This window comes from Perca flavescens, chromosome 4 (assembly GCF_004354835.1).
Source record: "Perca flavescens isolate YP-PL-M2 chromosome 4, PFLA_1.0, whole genome shotgun sequence".
Taxonomy (NCBI): Eukaryota; Metazoa; Chordata; class Actinopteri; order Perciformes; family Percidae; genus Perca; species Perca flavescens.
This window is the reverse complement of record NC_041334.1, coordinates 24,550,311-24,567,937: the sequence shown is the minus strand read 5'-3', so window position 1 is coordinate 24,567,937 and position 17,627 is coordinate 24,550,311. Positions and strand designations below refer to the sequence as shown.

General features: G+C 38.5%; 3 protein-coding genes across 3 annotated transcripts; 2 read left to right on the top strand and 1 right to left on the bottom strand.

The window, feature by feature from the left end:
- The first annotated feature begins 434 nt into the window (after nucleotides 1-434).
- ndufaf3 (NADH:ubiquinone oxidoreductase complex assembly factor) lies at nucleotides 435-2,690 on the top strand. The gene is made up of 5 exons (XM_028575314.1): nucleotides 435-604; nucleotides 1,352-1,547; nucleotides 1,651-1,717; nucleotides 2,021-2,121; nucleotides 2,270-2,690. The coding sequence occupies exons 1-5, from the start codon at nucleotides 516-518 to the stop codon at nucleotides 2,375-2,377; spliced, it is 561 nt and encodes a 186-aa protein (XP_028431115.1). The 5' UTR covers nucleotides 435-515; the 3' UTR covers nucleotides 2,378-2,690.
- Nucleotides 2,691-3,566: 876 nt separating this feature from the next.
- On the bottom strand, nucleotides 3,567-6,507 carry zgc:112334 (rab GDP dissociation inhibitor alpha). Its single transcript, XM_028575284.1, has 11 exons — nucleotides 6,466-6,507; nucleotides 6,016-6,123; nucleotides 5,815-5,911; nucleotides 5,576-5,710; nucleotides 5,302-5,500; nucleotides 5,067-5,198; nucleotides 4,661-4,760; nucleotides 4,396-4,567; nucleotides 4,138-4,282; nucleotides 3,969-4,023; nucleotides 3,567-3,874 (listed from the first exon to the last, which is right to left on the bottom strand). The coding sequence occupies exons 1-11, from the start codon at nucleotides 6,505-6,507 to the stop codon at nucleotides 3,728-3,730; spliced, it is 1,332 nt and encodes a 443-aa protein (XP_028431085.1). The 3' UTR covers nucleotides 3,567-3,727.
- A 1,541-nt stretch (nucleotides 6,508-8,048) lies between these two features.
- Nucleotides 8,049-17,305, top strand: tmem43 (transmembrane protein 43). The gene is made up of 12 exons (XM_028575285.1): nucleotides 8,049-8,215; nucleotides 11,588-11,728; nucleotides 11,893-12,027; nucleotides 13,786-13,880; nucleotides 14,003-14,052; nucleotides 14,169-14,238; nucleotides 14,333-14,403; nucleotides 14,522-14,640; nucleotides 14,741-14,815; nucleotides 15,499-15,600; nucleotides 15,785-15,902; nucleotides 15,997-17,305. The coding sequence occupies exons 1-12, from the start codon at nucleotides 8,198-8,200 to the stop codon at nucleotides 16,197-16,199; spliced, it is 1,197 nt and encodes a 398-aa protein (XP_028431086.1). The 5' UTR covers nucleotides 8,049-8,197; the 3' UTR covers nucleotides 16,200-17,305.
- Nucleotides 17,306-17,627: the final 322 nt, after the last annotated feature.

The following is a 17,627-nucleotide window of genomic DNA, read 5'->3' as shown; positions in this document are numbered from 1 at the left end:
CTGTTGCCAGTAAACACCGCAGGGGGCGCTATTACTCCATGAACACGCCCCCAGGCATTATAATCAAAGGCAGAGCCCGTTGATCCTGAAACTAATGTGGTCATCACTGTGCAGTTGCATCACCATAAGGTCTCATAAAATATATATTCCTGAATGTGTGAAAAACAGATTGAAATGTGTAACATTTGCTACGTTAGCAACCACAGCAGGTGCATTAGTAGCTTAGTATAATTTAGCTGGTGATATCCATAGACTGTATATATACAGTATATGATGATATCAGATTTAAAAAAAATATCGTTTTTTATAACAAACACCAGCTGAAGGTAAAATTAGCCACTTAGTGATCCTTTTATTTAACACAATAAACTGCATTTGTAAATGATTAATACAAATGATTTCACATTAAATTGCCCGTTTGTAAGGCAGCATTACACAACACCGGAAACAAGCGGTTGGTGTTACACAGAATTCTGTCCCCCTTGTGTGTCGCCGGGTTTGTGAACTCTGTTAACATGGCCAGTGCGGTGTGTGCCAGAGTTCTCCTTCAGAGATCAACACAGGGATTTCTCTTCTCCTCCAGGCCAGTACCCGCTTTCTCAAGGTATGGTCTTTTTTATTTTTTTATTTAAGGCATGTGATTCCTTGAAGCCGAAGATTTAAACCCAGTGGGGTCGCTTAAGAAACTGTCCCCTCTGTGTGGAGACGAGGACATTAAAAAGTAATGTTATTGTTATGAAACTACTTACTATCACATGAGTTTGAGATGCTCGAATACAAGTTAGTTTTATCAACAGAGGCCTATCTTGTATTACACTCATTTTGAGATATGTACATGTAATGTGATGTTTGTAAGTGCAGTTTTGGGCCTGATGAAGATCTGATTGATTAAAACATTGCTCAGCAACAATAAACAAAGAAATGTTGTGGTAGTAAAGTGTGCTGATTCTGCTTTTTGACATGACAAGCAGTTGACTAGACAGTGCAGTGCATCACATCTCAAAAACAAAAGGTTGCTGAACTTGCTCTGATTTTTGTAACAGTCAGGAAGAAAATATGTACTGCAGCTCCTGTAGACGAGCAGAAATGTTTGCTTCTTGGCTGCCTCTTTTCTGCAGAAACAGGCCGAAAGCTTTTGGCCATCAGCCCTGTCAGTAGGTTGGCATTCGATTTTTGGCTTTTAAACTGGGCCACATGGCAAGTGATGAGAAGAAGAGATAATACCTGTGCAATAAAAACAAAATTACAGTTTCATGCCAATAAACACCTCACAATAAATAATAGAAAATTACCAGTCTTGTGTTCTTAATATGGCATTGGTTCTAATTAGTTTGACTGTCTTTTGTTTCAGCCCATTTCTGTCTCGTGCACATAAATTGGGTCCCAGCGATGATGAAATGTACCAGCGTACCTCAGTGTCCGTCATGCAGAAGGAGCCGGGCAGCGGGGTCATGATCCACAGCTACAGTTCCAGAGGATTCAACATTGATGGCAACAAGGTGATTGGACCCTGTGCTGTGCTGCCTCCTGCTATCCTCCAGTGGAATGTGAGATCAATATCCAAACTACCTTCACAGTTTGTAGTGAATTTAAACAACTATGTGTGTTTATTACATCTCTCTTTTTACCTCTCTCCCTCTCTCTCTGCAGGTTGGCAGTTATAAAGACATCACAGAAGAAAGCGTCTCACTTTTTTACATGCTTGAACCAAGAATAGGTACATAATAAAAGCACACCGACACACAGATGGGTGACAAATTAAAAGAAGAAACCAACATGAAGTGTGATGAACAGCCTTCTTTCGGCGACTGTGACCATAGCACACGATTCACATAATTTCCTTGTTCATCAAAACATTCAGTGATGTATGTCCTGTATGGAAGCATCTGCCTTTATTATATTTTTCCACAAGGTTATTCAGGTTTTTCCTGGATTTTTGTCACTCATCTAGGTTTATATATGTTGTATTTAACTAAAAACAAATGTGTAATTTAACTTATTTTCTTGTTGTTTTATGCAGAGATTCTTGTGCTGGGCACAGGTGCACGTGTGGAACGAATTAACCCCTCAGTCCTCGCTCTACTCAAGCGTAAAGGCATCGCTGTGGAGGTGCAAGACACGGTAAAGTATGCCCAGTGTGTCAGTGTGGTAAACTACACGTTCTTCTGCATAAAACACTTTCTCAACTGTCTGACAAACAACACTAAAACTAATCGAGCCGCCCTAATTTACCGTTCTTGTCTTTCTTTTTCATCTCTGCTTTTTGCAGCCAAATGCATGTGCAACCTTCAACTTCCTGACCAATGAGCGAAGAGTGGCAGCCGCTGGTTTGATCCCTCCGCCCATCAGCACGGAGCTGGAAGTGAGACAGGAATAAGTGTTGCAATGTCAACAGAAGCTAGAACTGATTTTTGCAGATGGAGGTTTGAGGTTTATGAACGATCCCAGGCCTGTCGGATGGTTATTCTTTTCCTGCACAAGCTTCCAAATGAACAAACTCAGTGGCTCTAAAGAATCACTATATTTGGTTACAACTGTTATTTTTTTTGGAGATGGTGTTAAAACATCCGTTGTCACCACCCAGTGATCTGAGCAGTGACCTGGCTCAGAGAGACTGTAATGTAAGGTGAACACTGTTCTTGTATAGAAATACTGTGTTATGTTTATGATGTATGTATGTATGTATATATATATATATATATATATATATATATATATATATATATATATATATATATATATATATATATGTGTGTGTGTGTGTGTATATATATATATATATATATATATATATATATATATATATATATATATATATATATATATATATATATATATAAAAAAAGTTTTACATGCAACAAACAAACAACCCAAGTGTCATGAATTTAATGTGTTTTTGTAGAAGATGTGATATTAATTATTTTAAAAGACACAGATGCTATTGTCTTTGCAGCAGATAAAAGGGTTCTACATGTAAAAATAAATACATATGATATATATGAATATGTTCCAGCCCTCTACCCGAGGTGTTGGTGGTGACTGTCCTTCATTTGGATAAGCCTCTTTACTCTGTGCGTCTGTCCGCCTTCTGGCACCAGCAGCGCTGCCACCTACAAGCTGCCTGTGTGCAGCACATGACATCATTCAATGGTTTTGTCCTTCTCACACGTAAGCTCCAATAGATAAGAGAATCCACAAATCCTCTACACATCATCTCTTAATCATCTGCCTCTGTGTCACACACATGCCAAGTGTCAGTTTGAATTTTTAAATCTCCGTTGTTCACATGCAGGGTGACGCATTATTACTTTCAACTGCTGCTGCTGAGAAGTTGTGACACTTATTGGTGCTTAAAGGAAGGAAAACAAATACAATCAAACTGGCTTCAGTTAGATACGTGCAGTTGCTTAAGAGTTACTTACATTGACAAAAGTTATTTGGTGAAGTTGACAAGAATTGTGTAATCAGCTAAAATCATATTGAATATGAAGCTATCTTCACTAAATAAAGTCCTAATTTAGTAATAATATTTCTTAGTTTCACAAAAGGTTAGTATAATTATAGCAAACAAATTAGACATCCAGCATTTACATAGTGCACTCACAATTCAGTCTACGTACTACAGAACACCCTCTGCTTTACAGCTGTGTAGCAATATAATCATTCATAATGGCATTATGGCCTCCCAGCTGTTTGAACTCTTTGGTCCTGATGTTGAAAGTCTTTCTCAGTCATCATCCGAGTTGAGAGACTGGTGTCTCTCTGATCCTCCAAAGCGGAGCTCTGTTCCTGTGATCCGGCGGTACATGTCTCTGATGTCCTCACAGTCCGCATCAAAGTGGTTTACTGCATTGTATGAGCAGGACACAAATATCTAGTGAAGATAGAGGAGAAATGTGTCACCAGCACTGGAACCACTACACTTCACTTCTTTTAATTTTTTTTTGCAGAGAAATCTCCTTTATTACCTGACTCTTTTTTCCATCTTCATTGGGAACCAACACTTTGCTGATTTTAACAAATCTAGATTTGAGGTGGTGACAGGAAATAACAATTAAATGTTGTTTAAAATGTTATTTCACTGACACAGCCAGGACAAATAAACAGTCACATCAAAGATTTAAAAGTGTTACCAACTTTTGCATGATGGGCTCGAGAAGCTCCAGGCCTGGCTGAACTTCTTTCTCTGGGTCGCTGGTTTCTGCAGTCGTGCTCACTGTGGCAATGTACATCCCGTCTGAGGCCACATTGTGGGCATAGGACACTACGGATATGTAAATGTCTGCATGGACAAAACAGAAGGGGTTTTCATAGACTCAGCCCAAATCATTTATGTAAAAAGGATCTGTGGACTGCAACACACATGTACGTGAAGACATGATTTTGACAAGATACCAGATTTCCTGTTGATTTGCGTTTGAGGGATGATGATTTGACAGGAGTTGGCCTCGTGGGTGTTTTTAACTGGGTGATTTAATATACAGATGACTCTTATCACACGCCCCACTTTCCTCACTCGATTAGGAACGTAGCTGGGGTCGCAGATGAGCTGTTTACAGTAAAAAAGCTGTTGAAAAGACAGAAAGACAAGATCACTGATTGTACAATTTTCTCCAAACAGCCCAACTTGTCTTCCCTTCCCTCACGTGAATACACTCGCCTTCCCCTCAGATTTTACAGCTTTCACTTTGCCGTTGTCCATCACAACCTCATCCACTGCTTTGTTCAAGAGGAAAGTTCCTCCGTACTCTGCACTCAGTCTGAAACACACAGAAGCAGGTTGGATAATATGAACCGAACATTGACTGTATTCTCTGTCACTGGTGCAAGATTGTGAAAAAATAAATATTACAAACATCTAGAGGACCATCTTCAGGCATCAATATATATATATATATATATATATATATATATATATATATATATATATATCGAGATATTTGTTTCAGTATGCAAAATCCCACACAATATTTCCTACTTGATGTTGATCTCACTGAATGTAATAACACAAATTGGAACTTTTTCTGAAAATATTCAGGGAGAAATCTGATTAATTATTTTGTTACCTGGCAAATCCCTGTGGTAGCTCACGCAGCCCATATACCGGGTAGAGGTATGGACTGGTGTTGTGGCGGGACAGAGACTCAGAGTACAGCCTGATCCGTCTGATGGTTTCCCCACACGGCTGGTCCAGGTAACTGCAGGGTCACCAGGAGACAGTAAACGAGACAAGGCAGGTTTTAACTTAAAGGATTCCCTGTCATAATTGATCTGGTTTATGTTTAAGTTCCTGTGACTGACCCCTCACTGCTGTGTAAAGCTATGGCATGACCTGTGAACTCCATGACATCTAGTCCCAGGTCAAAGCGGCAGAAGAGGTCCCGCGTGGTCATTTTGTTAGGATCTATGTCCTGGTAGGTCCGAGGTTTTCTCACATCAAAGTTCAGAGCAAAAAGCAGCAGCTTCCTGAACCTTCTCTTGTCAAACATGCCCATCAGATCTGCAACAGAAATGTTTTCTTAAACAGAGTTAATAAATTCAACATTATGCATTAAACGTTCTTCAGGTTCATCACCTGAAGCATGAGCTTCTTCCTCTGTGCAGGGGACTTTGTGCAGTTTGCCTGCTTTGTATACATAGCTGCCTTCAACAACTTTGAAGTCCATATACCGAGTAACCTCAGTGTGCACCAAGATTTTGACCAGCTCGCCTAATGCAAAGACACAGCAGAGGGTACAGAAAATGACACTCATGTGCACTCATTTACACCACAATAATGCACACATCAGAAGTTCAGATGCTCTAAACTCTCACCATTGGAAAAAAAAAATTTAGGTATAAGGTCGATGTTCCACTCTTTTCCATGGCCTATAGACTTGGCAGAACCTGGAACCTTAAAGTTCTTGTACAGCTGTAAATGTAGAAAAATATTAAATAACACCACAAATGAGCGATGAAGCAGCAGCTTTGTCTAACGGAGGGTATGCATGTTGGATGTTGTTTGTGTGAACACACCTCCTCAAGGGGAGAAATGGATGCACTCTCTCCTCCAGAGTGAGGATTCTTGTCAATGTGAAGAACCTTTTTCCCACTTTGAGACATTAAACCAGAAAGGATACATTCCTGAGAGAAACAGTGGAGCTGTTAGTTAGTGGGATCTGTAGATCAGACTAGCATAATGACGTCATTTAATTGTTGTAAATCCATTTAACAGCCAACAGGGGCTCAGAAAGTCTGCATGTGAATGACCAATAAAAGCATGACCATTTTACTAATGATCAAATTTAACTACCACATATCATATACATTATTAAAGAGTAAAACTAGTTTAGGTAACAGATGAAAGAAAAGGTCATTCAGTATATCTTTAGTTTCTCAGTAAAAAATAATGCTTAACAATGATGCTTGTAATTTTCCTCATGTGCATTATACAGTAGACTATGTATTTTACAAAAGTGTTCTCACCTTAAGTCCAGTTCCAAGCACAATAATATCATATTCCTCCATTATGACAGTCTATCCGCTTATTTCTCACTGCTGTTGCGCTTTTGTGTAGCCTGTTGCAGTACTGTGAATGTGTCTGTGTGCATGTGTGTATACAGATATGATTATGATAAGTGACAGTAATTGCTTTGTGTTCCCCTTTGCAATAATCCTCTTAAGACTGGCACATCTATGCTGTGTGTGTGTGTGTGTGTGTGTGTGTGTGTGTGTGTGTGTGTGTGTGTGTGCTATAAGATGTGGGATATCCAAGTCACTGCAAACTGAGGTATTAAATGAAGATGGTGTTATCAGGGGACAAAGTTTTCAGATCCGTCATTCTACTTAAGTAAAAGTACATTAGTATTATCAACAAAATGTACCATCAAATTAGAAGTACTCATTCCGCAGTGAAATGTCCCCTGCGACTGATATTCATTATGTATTACATTATTAGATTGTTAATACTTATGCATCAATGTGTAAGTAATGTTTTACTGTTGTAACTGCTCGAGGTGGAGTTGAAACTACTTTATATACTGTTAGGTAGTTTAATCCAGTGGCTCCCAACATAGGGGTCAGAAGATACATCTGAAAAGTCGTTGGGAGATGAAAGAATAAAAAATAAAGTATGTGTTTATTTTTTGGGACTTTCTCTAATATTTGCTTCTTTGGTGAAATATTGGGTATTTTTTTATCTCTTTGGGCCTCAGACAGTTATTTAAATGAAACTATGTGAGAAGTTTAGAGGGGAAATGTGTCTGCTTACAACTCCCAGACATTTGACATGGGACAAGGAGCCCCAACTGATTAAATATTTCACAACGTGTATGTATTGTATTGTATTTTTAATTATAATTTTTTTTTTAAATGTTAAAAATGTTAAAAGAAATTACAAAGTACAAGTACCTCAAAATTTTACTTAGTAACTTATAACTGGGTATAAAAAATATGAACACAAGTTTGTAAGTAATTGTAACTTTGTACACTCTTAATGTGAGCAACATGCACCCAGAAAATCAGTTGTAATATATGTTTGTTTCCCTTTCCAACAGAGTCTAAATTCTGAATACAAAAATACATTAATTCTCAACAACAACGACAAAAACAGCATCATTTCAACATTACATAACATCAAACTAGAGAATGAAATTGCAGTGGGATTGCTGGCTGCAGAAAAGCTGACGATGAGCGGCTACAAAAGTTAAGTTACCCATAATGCCTTGAGAAGAAGACGTCTTGGATGCGCTTGTTAAATACGCCGGGGCACTCGGGTGGAAAATACTTCTGATATTTTGCGGTGCGCAGACTCTGGGCAAGCCGTGGTCTGCAAATTTGCGTTTCCTAGGATGGTGAAAATATATATATATATATATATATATATATATATATATATATATATATATATATATATATATATGGACATGACTCACCCTAATCTGCTTCTGATTGGCTAATACTCATTACCTTCCTTGTTTGGATTGTAATGAGATTGGTAAGGGCCATAGAATACCAGGGTTAGCCAATCAGAGGCAGAGTAAGGTAAAGTAGGGCGGGACATGCCTTCGCCATCCTAGGAAACGCAAATTTGCTTCCGGTCTACGCCGGGTGTAAATGAAAGCACTTTGTCAGGTACTGTGTTGATATCTTCCAGCCGCTGCATCTCCAACTTGAACTTTAATTACTGTTTGACTGCAGAGTTGAACAAGTCAGTGAAATGTCTTCAGCACAGACAGTAAGTGGTTCCGTTAAAGTGCTTTGGTTTTACGTGATAAACACTGTTCCTGCAATTAGCGTCACTGCAACGTTAACGTTTCCTGTCTTACTAACGTTACCGCATTTTCAGTTTCAGTTATCTTTATGATTCAAACAAAAACACGCTAGATAACCTTAATAGGGACGTAACGTCGGATAGTTGAATGTCTTGAGTACTTGGAAAGGCTTTACTGGACCATTTTCTATTAGTTGAGAAGTAAAATAAGCACAGAACAAAAGAGAGGTGTGTCAGTTGTTCAAGCCTTAGCTCTGTGACATGGGACACACAGTGGTTAACTAAGCGTGTCCTGGTACCTTCACCAGCCTGGTTGTAATACATTTGATAAAATGAATCTGTCTCAAATGCGCATAAATAAAGAAGCTGGCCTCGTTGTTTATAGTAGAAGAGTTTTAAGTTAAAGTTAGCCTACAATAGCAAAATATGGGATTATATAAACAAAATAAATCAAAATGATCTTAAAAGTTTGAATTGGTGCAGCCAGTTTGGTTTGACTCTACCACCCACACTGATTGAGCCATTATTGTGTCAGGTGAGAAAAGAAATACTCTTGACAGTTTTAATATAGTTATTTGAAGTTCATGACATACGTTGGTGTTTCCGTCAGGGGCTATGACTGTCACTTGTTGCTTTAGTGGAGGTCATCCATAATGCTGCTGCTGCTCCTCTAAAAATGCATTACGCTCAACTCAGAAAAAACAAGAGCCACTCGGTCAGCCACTAGAGGAGAGTGCAGTATTCCCAATAGCAAAACTGTCACAACAAAATTGTACACATTTATGAAGTGTGTGTGTGTGTGTGTGTGTGTGTGTGTGTGTGTGTGTGTGTGTGTGTGTGTGTGTGTGTGTGTGTGTGTGTGTGTGTGTGTGTGTGTGTGTACCTGTTTTACTATATTCGTGAGGTCCAAAAACTGGAGAATACAGTATCCTTGTGGGGTCTGCACAGCCTTGTGGGGACCAAAATGCTGGTCTCCACGACTTTAAAGGGCTGTTTGAGGGTTAAGACTTGGTTTTAGGATTAGGGTTAGGGTTAAGGTTAGGCATTCAGTTGTGATGGTTAAGGTTAGGGTAAGGGGCTAGGGAATGCATTATGTAATGCTCTTTGCTCTTTATTTATTTATTCTATTTTATTTTGTAATTTTTTTTACATTTTTTTTTCTATTTTTAATTTAATACATACTGTGTACATTACTTATACCTATAGTTATATTGTTTAATATTCCATTTAGAGAATGTGTGATGTGCACCAACAACACCAAAACAAATTCCTTGTATGTGTTAAAAAACGTACTTGGCAATAAAACCCTTTCTGTACGGTAAATACGGTAAATCTTAAAAGTGGCATTTCCTTCCTAATTATGCTTTTAAACAAAAGTTTGACTCAGGTGCGTTCACAAAAAGACCCTAAGTTGCATTTTGGCGAGAGTTACGCTTTAAATAAATCTATATATGTTGATCCAAGTTTCTGTAGAGAAAAGAGATCAATACAATAACACACAAAACAGGGGAGGGGACAGGAAAGGGAACTTGTGTATATCAGACATCAGAGTGGACACGCTCCTATTTGGAAATACAGTATATATTATTTTTTAATATCAAAACTTGTGTTGCAATTGCATGAAGAAATTGCATTTTATTTAAAAAGCCTTTTTATATGTACAATTCTTTAACAACCACATTTAAGAGATCCTTATCTAAAATGTTTGTTTTAGTAAAAAGAAAACTGTACACTATAAAAACACTATATTGTTATCAGTGTGTTTTAAACACAGTAAGTTCTGTATTTTCTCTTTCATATCAAGTAATACTGATATATATATATATATATATATATATATATATATATATTTTCTTGCAACACGCTTAGTACAGGTTAGGGGGTAAAACAGGATGTAGTTTCCAGACATTTCTGACCATGTTTGTTTTATTCTCTTGCTTATTTGACCATTTTAAGTGGCATGCTACCAGAAAACAATAATAAAATAATAAAACCCTTTCTGATTCTGATTTTGATGACAGGTCCCCACAGAGATAGTGAAACAAACTTGAACTGTGTGTGTGTGTGTGTGTGTGTGTGTGTGTGTGTGTGTGTGTGTGTGTGTGTGTGTGTGTGTGTGTGTGTGTGTGTGTGTGTGTGTGTGTGTGTGTGTGTGTGTGTGTGTGTGTGTGTGTGTGTGTGTGTGTGTGGTAAGAGTTTTGATTGCATAGCTTTGTTGGGGGGGCGGGGGATGGGGGACTGGTTTTAGGAAGTGGGAACGATTGAGACCCTGATAGTTTTTATTGTAAATAAGGCGTGATTGTGGTTGTAAAATTGTATATTCTGATGTTTTGTATTTCAGTTGCGTTGAATATTTATTGTTTGACTGACCTGCCCAGGGACTACGGGCAGAAAATAGAATTTGTGCTACAACTTGGTACAATGCATCTCTCCTTGTTCTTATAAAAGGTTAATGTTAACTTGTGAATTGTCCCTGTTTAAAGGAACACGCCGACTTATTGGGAATTTAGCTTATCCACCGTAACCCCCAGAGTTAGACAAGTCGATACATACCCTTCTCATCTCCGTGCGTGCTGTAATGCTGTCCGACGGCTCCAGCAGCATCCGGCCAGCACAGAACATGCAGGTGAATGGTTCCAGCAATCCTACTGCTCTGAATAAGTGACAAAATAACTCCAACATGTTCCTATTTACATGTTATGATTTATAGAGTCACAGCGTGTGCAAAAAACAACGTAACATGAGACACAGCCGTCTTCTAACTGTAAACAAACCGGGAACTATATTCTCAGGCGGAAGAATATAGTATTTGGGCGAAGTGATATGCTCGCTGCAAGCCTGTCTGAGAATATAGTTCCCAGTTTGTTTACGGTTAGAAGATGGCTGTGTCTCATGTTAACGTTGTTTTTTGTACACGCTGTAACTCTTCAAATCGCAACATGTAAATAGGAACATGTTGGCGTTATTTTGTCACTTTTGTCACAATTCGGAGCAGTAGGCTAGTTGGAACCAGTTACCTGCAGGATCTGTGCTAGGCTAAGCTAATGCTGGAGCCGTCCGACAGGGTTACAGCACGCACGGAGATGAGAAGGGTATGTATCGACTTGTCTTACACTGGGGGTTACAGTGAATAAGCTAAATTCCCAATAAGTCGGTGTGTTCCTTTAAATACAATAAATTACAAAAGGGGCAAATATAAACCTACAACTTATAATAAAAGTGTATTTCCTTAAGTGTTCCACTCAAAGTCAATAATGTCATCCATGTTTCTTCTGGATATTCAGCTGTGATTGTTGTTGGCATTGAACCTTAGTTGTTCTTGCATGTTTGTCTCAGTTTTTAGACCCAAACCAACACAAGCGTGTATCTGTTAAGTCCAACCCTGGATTCCTGGAACGGTTAGGGGAAACTGCAGGAGGAACAGTTGTTGGTGTCGGACTGTTTTTCCTCTCAATCTATGTTCTTTTTACCAATGAAGTAAGTAACACGCACACAGTGGAAAACGGTCGTGTATATCACATCAAAGCCACAATGCAAACTATTACAGTCAAAGTAAAATTGTTGTGTAATGTTGCATGTTAATGTAACAGCAAACTAAGGGTTAACAGTGCATGCTGTCTGTAAACTGTTTCTGTTCTTAGGGACGGGCTCTGCGAACAGCATCTTCCCTGGATGAGGGTCTTTCTCAGGTTGTGTCGTTGGGGCCGTTCTCTAGCCTCGACCTGCAGAACAACTACCGTTTAGTTCATCTGTCTGCACGGCTGCGCACCTCACAGGTAGACTACTCTCTGTTGTGTCAAACTATTCTCTCCAATCACACATCAATAATGAATTCACCGAACAACTGGGATCAGACTCAGCACTTTGTGTATACTCAAGTTTATTATTTATGTACATCTGATCCCTCTACAATTTCCTGAGTGTATCCTGTATCTTCCATGAATTAATGCCATTTGTTTTTATTTTCTACTCTTAAACTAAAATCTGTAATTTATTTATCTTTAAACATCGCCATGTTTTGTCATGTGTATAGTGGAATGTTGTTATTCTTCCTTTTGCCTGTCTTTTTGTGAATCTACCCGAGTCAAACTTTCGTTTAAAAGCATAATTAGGACCGTAATGCTACTTTTAAGATTTACCGTATTCTCGTTTTGGGTCAAATGGCCTTTTGAATGGGAGTGCTAGGTGCACCACTATGATAGCATCAAAATCACTATTTTTAAAACCCTAAGAAGGCTCGACACAACCATGAAACTTTGCTTGAAGTATCACCAGGGGCTCTACACATGAACTCCAGCTTTGAGAACATTGTTTGTGTACACACAAAAAGAACGGTTTTAACAACTCACTGTAGCTGTTGTTTTTTCCGGTCACTGTCCATTTTGCCAGTCAAAAAGCCTAAAACTTAGTTTCATATAAATGCACGGATAATTAGTTGTTTTGTTGTTAGTGAAAAACAATATTGACCTTGTAATTGAAAAAGGAGCCTCATATAAGAATAACATTTCCTCCTATGGAGTCCGTTCATTCGCATTTGGAGATCGACACTTTTAGACTGGCAAGATGGTGGATAGCATAAACAACTGCTAAAGTGAGTCGTTCAAAAAATCTTTTTAGTAAACTCTGTGTAGACAAACAATGTTCTCGAAGCTGGTGTTCACGTGTAGAGTCCCTGGTCATACTTCAAGCAAAGTCTCATGTTGTGTCGAGCCTTCTTAGGGTTTTAAAAATAGTGATTTTGATGCTATCATAGTAGTGCACCTAGCACTCCCATTCAAAAGGCCATTTGACCAAAACGAGAATACGGTAAATCTTAAAAGTGGCATTTCCGTCCTAATTTTGCTTTTAAACGAAAGTTTGACTCAGGTGCGTTCACAAAAAGACCCTAGGTTGCATTTTGGCGAGAGTAACGCTTTAAATAAATCTATATATGTTGATCCAAGTTTCTGTAGAGAAAAGAGATCAATACAATAACACACAAAACAGGGGAGGGGACAGGAAAGGGAACAGACATCAGAGTGGACACGCTCCTATTTGGAAATACAGTATATATTATTTTTTAATATCAAAACTTGTGTTGCAATTGCATGAAGAAATTGCATTTTATTTAAAAAGCCTTTTTATATGTACAATTCTTTAACAACCACATTTAAGAGATCCTTATCTAAAATGTTTGTTTTAGTAAAAAGAAAACCGTACACTATAAAAACACTATATTGTTATCAGTGTGTTTTAAACACAGTAAGTTCTGTATTTTCTCTTTCATATCAAGTAATACTGAGATATATATATATATATATATATATATATATATATATATATATATTCTTGTAACACGCTTAGTACAGGTTAGGGGGTAAAACAGGATGTAGTTTCCAGACATTTCTGACCATGTTTGTTTTATTCTCTTGCTTATTTGACCATTTTAAGTGGCATGCTACCAGAAAACAATGCTACGTTGCATAGTTAAAGCAATACTCTGAAGTAAATTGTACTTGAGGTGACTAATCATCTGCACCTGTGTGTCTGTGTAGCCCCTCCATGACCCAAATTACAGAGTGGTGGTGCAGGCAGTGAAGCTGAAGAGGCAGGTGGAAATGTATCAGTGGGTGGAGTACCGGGAGAGCAAGTGAGTCTGCTGTCTGCATACATATGTCAACATTGAGGGCGGGGTCAGGTGTGTAAAACGTTGGCTGGAATACAGAGCATTATTCGCTCAAAGTGAGTTTGTTACTGTATGACTAATTTCAGGGACTACCAAGAGGACGGTGAGACCAAAACTGAGACGACGTACACCTACAGTGAGTTGTTTCTGTCAGTATTTGGTAACGACATGGTGTGCTTGACCCTGGTTGAAGCTGTGTGAATTGTTTAGATGTGTGATGTGAATTGAAGCAATGCAATTCCTTTTTTTTAGACACTGAGTGGAAATCAGAGCTGGTCAACAGTCGTCATTTTGACTTGGAAATGGGACACCAGAACCCAAGGTACTCGTTATTCTGTTCTATTCTGTGGCATTAGAAATAACATTTTGTGTGTTTTGTGTGCAGTTAATCTTTCAATTTAATATTGAAATCTTAGTGCCATGGCGGTTGAGAGTGTGACAGTCGTGGCTCCTGAAGTCGGAGTTGGACCTTTCAGTCTGTCTAAAGGTATCTTTACTGACATAAAGACACTACATACAGAAATTACACAGATACTGTATTGTGTGTGTCACACTGTTTTCGATTTTAATCATAATTAATCAACTGATCGCTTGGTAATCCTCAGGCCTGGTGGAGCAGATAAATAATTTCCAGACGCTGCGTCTCAGGGATTTTTCATTCGACCCTTTTCTCAGCATCGATGACGATTATTTCTATCACACTCAAAACCCACGCAGGCCAGAGGTGAGCATCATGATGGGAACTTCTAGATACCTAAACTGCTCTGATGGGTTATGTATTCTACATTGGTGCCGTTATTGAGTTGAGTTTTTATTTTCATCAGGTTGGGGATGTGCGCGTGAGATTCTCCTTCGCTGGACTGAGCGGCGAGACGTCTAACCTCGGCCCGGCTCAAACTGTGAGTGCTGCACATGACCAGATATTGATTGACAAACTCATGATGACATGATATCACTGAATCATTGCCTTTTAAGTATTTTCTGCATGCATTTTCTTGGTAGTTATCCCATGCATCGAAATCTTTGATTTAAATGAACTAAACTGTTCAAACTAGTGCTGAAACGATTCGTCTGGTGCACCAGTTGATCAACACAAAGTGAAGCAGCATTCATTTGGATAATAAATTAATCGTTTAAGTAATTAAAAAAAAAAAACGTTCACTGGTCCTAGCGCCTCAAATTAAAAGGTTTGTTGCATTTTGCTGTTTTATAGCATTGTAAATTGAATGTTTGGGATTTGGACGATTGGACAAAACAATATGAGATGTCTCTTTTAGGCTCTGGGAGCTTTTCTGACACACATAACTAAACATGACCAAATGATTAATCAAAAAATATTCAACAGTTTAATCAACAATAAAAAAAAAAAGCATTAGTTGCAGCCCTATTTTTATCGATGGTACTAATTTTTTTTAAATGTTGAAACTATGGCTTCAAAAACCAATTATTCTCACAATCAGTTCATCTGCTGATTATTTTCGGTCTATAAAATGATATCATGATATCCAACTGCACAAGTTTATATTGGTGTCAGTTAACATAAAACCGGTAAAGGGTGTTGATTGCGATAACGGTTTTTCAGGTCAGTATTGTGGCCATGCAGAGAGGGGAGCAGCTGATGCCTTTTAAAACCAAGTCAGGAGACACTCTGGAGATCCTGTACCTGGAGGAGCTCTCTGCAGAGGTCAGTGTGGATTTTATTTCATTTCTTGGACACTGCAGTTGGTTTTTGTCAACTAAATTGAAATAGTTTTCGGCGGAAAAAAAGAAGTGTGTTATAATATTCATACACATATGTGTCTAATTAACACATTTTCCACTTGGTCTTTTGGTTCTGGTAGTTGATTCAGTTGTTTTGTTTCCTGTAGGAGGTTTTTGCGAAAGAACTCCAGTACAACAGTATGAAGACATGGGCACTCAGGGCTGCTGGCTGGGCCCTCATGTGCCTTAGTATTCAGCTGACCATGCGCATCATCTACACACTGGGTAAAACAAACACTCGCCGCTCTACATCCACATCATACATTGATTTCTGTCCCTGCATTTTTCGTTCATAATACTCCTTGTTGTATGCCTACAGTGGATTGGGTTCCTATTCTCAGGGAGCTCGTGTCCGTGGGGCTGAAGATCTTCGCCCTGTGTGTCTCCTGCTCTCTGTCCCTTCTCACCATCGGAGCAGGTTGGCTTTTTTACCGACCATTAGTGGCTGCTGCTCTGGGAGCTCTAGCTCTGCTTCCGGTGTTTCTCGCCCGCTCAGGACTTCCGGCCAAGAAGAACGAATGACAAATAAACTGATGATTTTCACAACAATTGCTGATGCCCGGCTGTAGCTATTCATCAGAGGAACAAGACTGTGTTGTGCAGCTGTTTTTTTTTTCCACAGCAGGGTTACAAGCCACATAAGACTTGCGTTATTCGGGTAAAACGGACATTCTATGGTGATAAGGGGGGATTCAAGGGGCTTGAACATAATATTTTTTTAGTTACAGTGGGCATCATTTTATCACCCTGGAGATATGTTTATGATTCAAAAGAAATCCCACGTCAACCACTGCTGGTGTCGTTGCTTTCAGACCGCAAATGTTATCAGATGTGGCCTTTCAAAAGTCTATCCACACATGAAAACCCTCACTCCATCATCTTGATATTCTGTTGCTTGCAATGAGCAACATAAGATTACTGTAGTTTCATTTTGACTATAAATGTAATTCGTCAAAGAGTTGTTCCTCCCTCCACAAAACTTACTTATTTGCCAGTTTATTAGGTACACCTAGCTAAAGCAGTCTAATACAACTGCCCTACAGTAAATTCTACCTTCATGAAGGTTATAATGTTCAGTTTTTGTTCATTGTTTTAGTGAGTTGTTGATTTAACTTTACGGTCATTTTAGATGGCTGTCGTTTGAGGTGCTGTTGAATTGCACTGAGAGGTACTTATAAGGTCTGCACTCATCGATGTACATTGGGTGGAAATATTTGTTTGAACAAAAACTAACGTTTTACCCTTCATGGGGCAGGATTTATTGCAGGGGTGTTTATTAGACTGCATTAGTTTTAGCTAGGTGTGCCTAATATAAACTGGCGAGTGTGTTCCTAATGTAAAACACAAGTCATTTTGATATATCATATTTTCTCATTATCTGCAACACTTGTTGCATTTTCAAAATTTAACATTTCTCATATCATCAGGGATTTCTTCATGAATTACAAACTGAGTGACTTGAAGTGATGTGTAAACATTTTTAATTTTCTTTTTCTTTTGGAAAATGATGAATGTCATTGCTTTGTTTAGACTAAAAGACCAATCTTTGTAAAATACCAAAGAACAGAATCTGCAATTTTATTGTATTGTTTGTATGCATGTATGTTAAATAAAGCACTTATGTTTAATGGGGGGTGCACTTCAAGATGGCCCGTAATTACAGGCACCGGCAAGTTGAGCCTGAATGGTATTCGATTGTCACAGGTACATTTTTTTATCACACAATTTAAGTCAGTTATGTCAATTGTAGATTAAAAAGATTTTTGAACTTTCAAATAGTAATATTGCCCTCAAAAATCCTGTATCTGTCAGGCTGTATGATGAGATAATCAAATATCGGCTTGTAATAATCTACAAAGCCCAACATCTCTGCCATTTGCCCTTGAGCTTGCAAGGGCTGTCCTCGATTAAAGAAACATTGATTAAATCAAATGATCTACTCTGTTGACG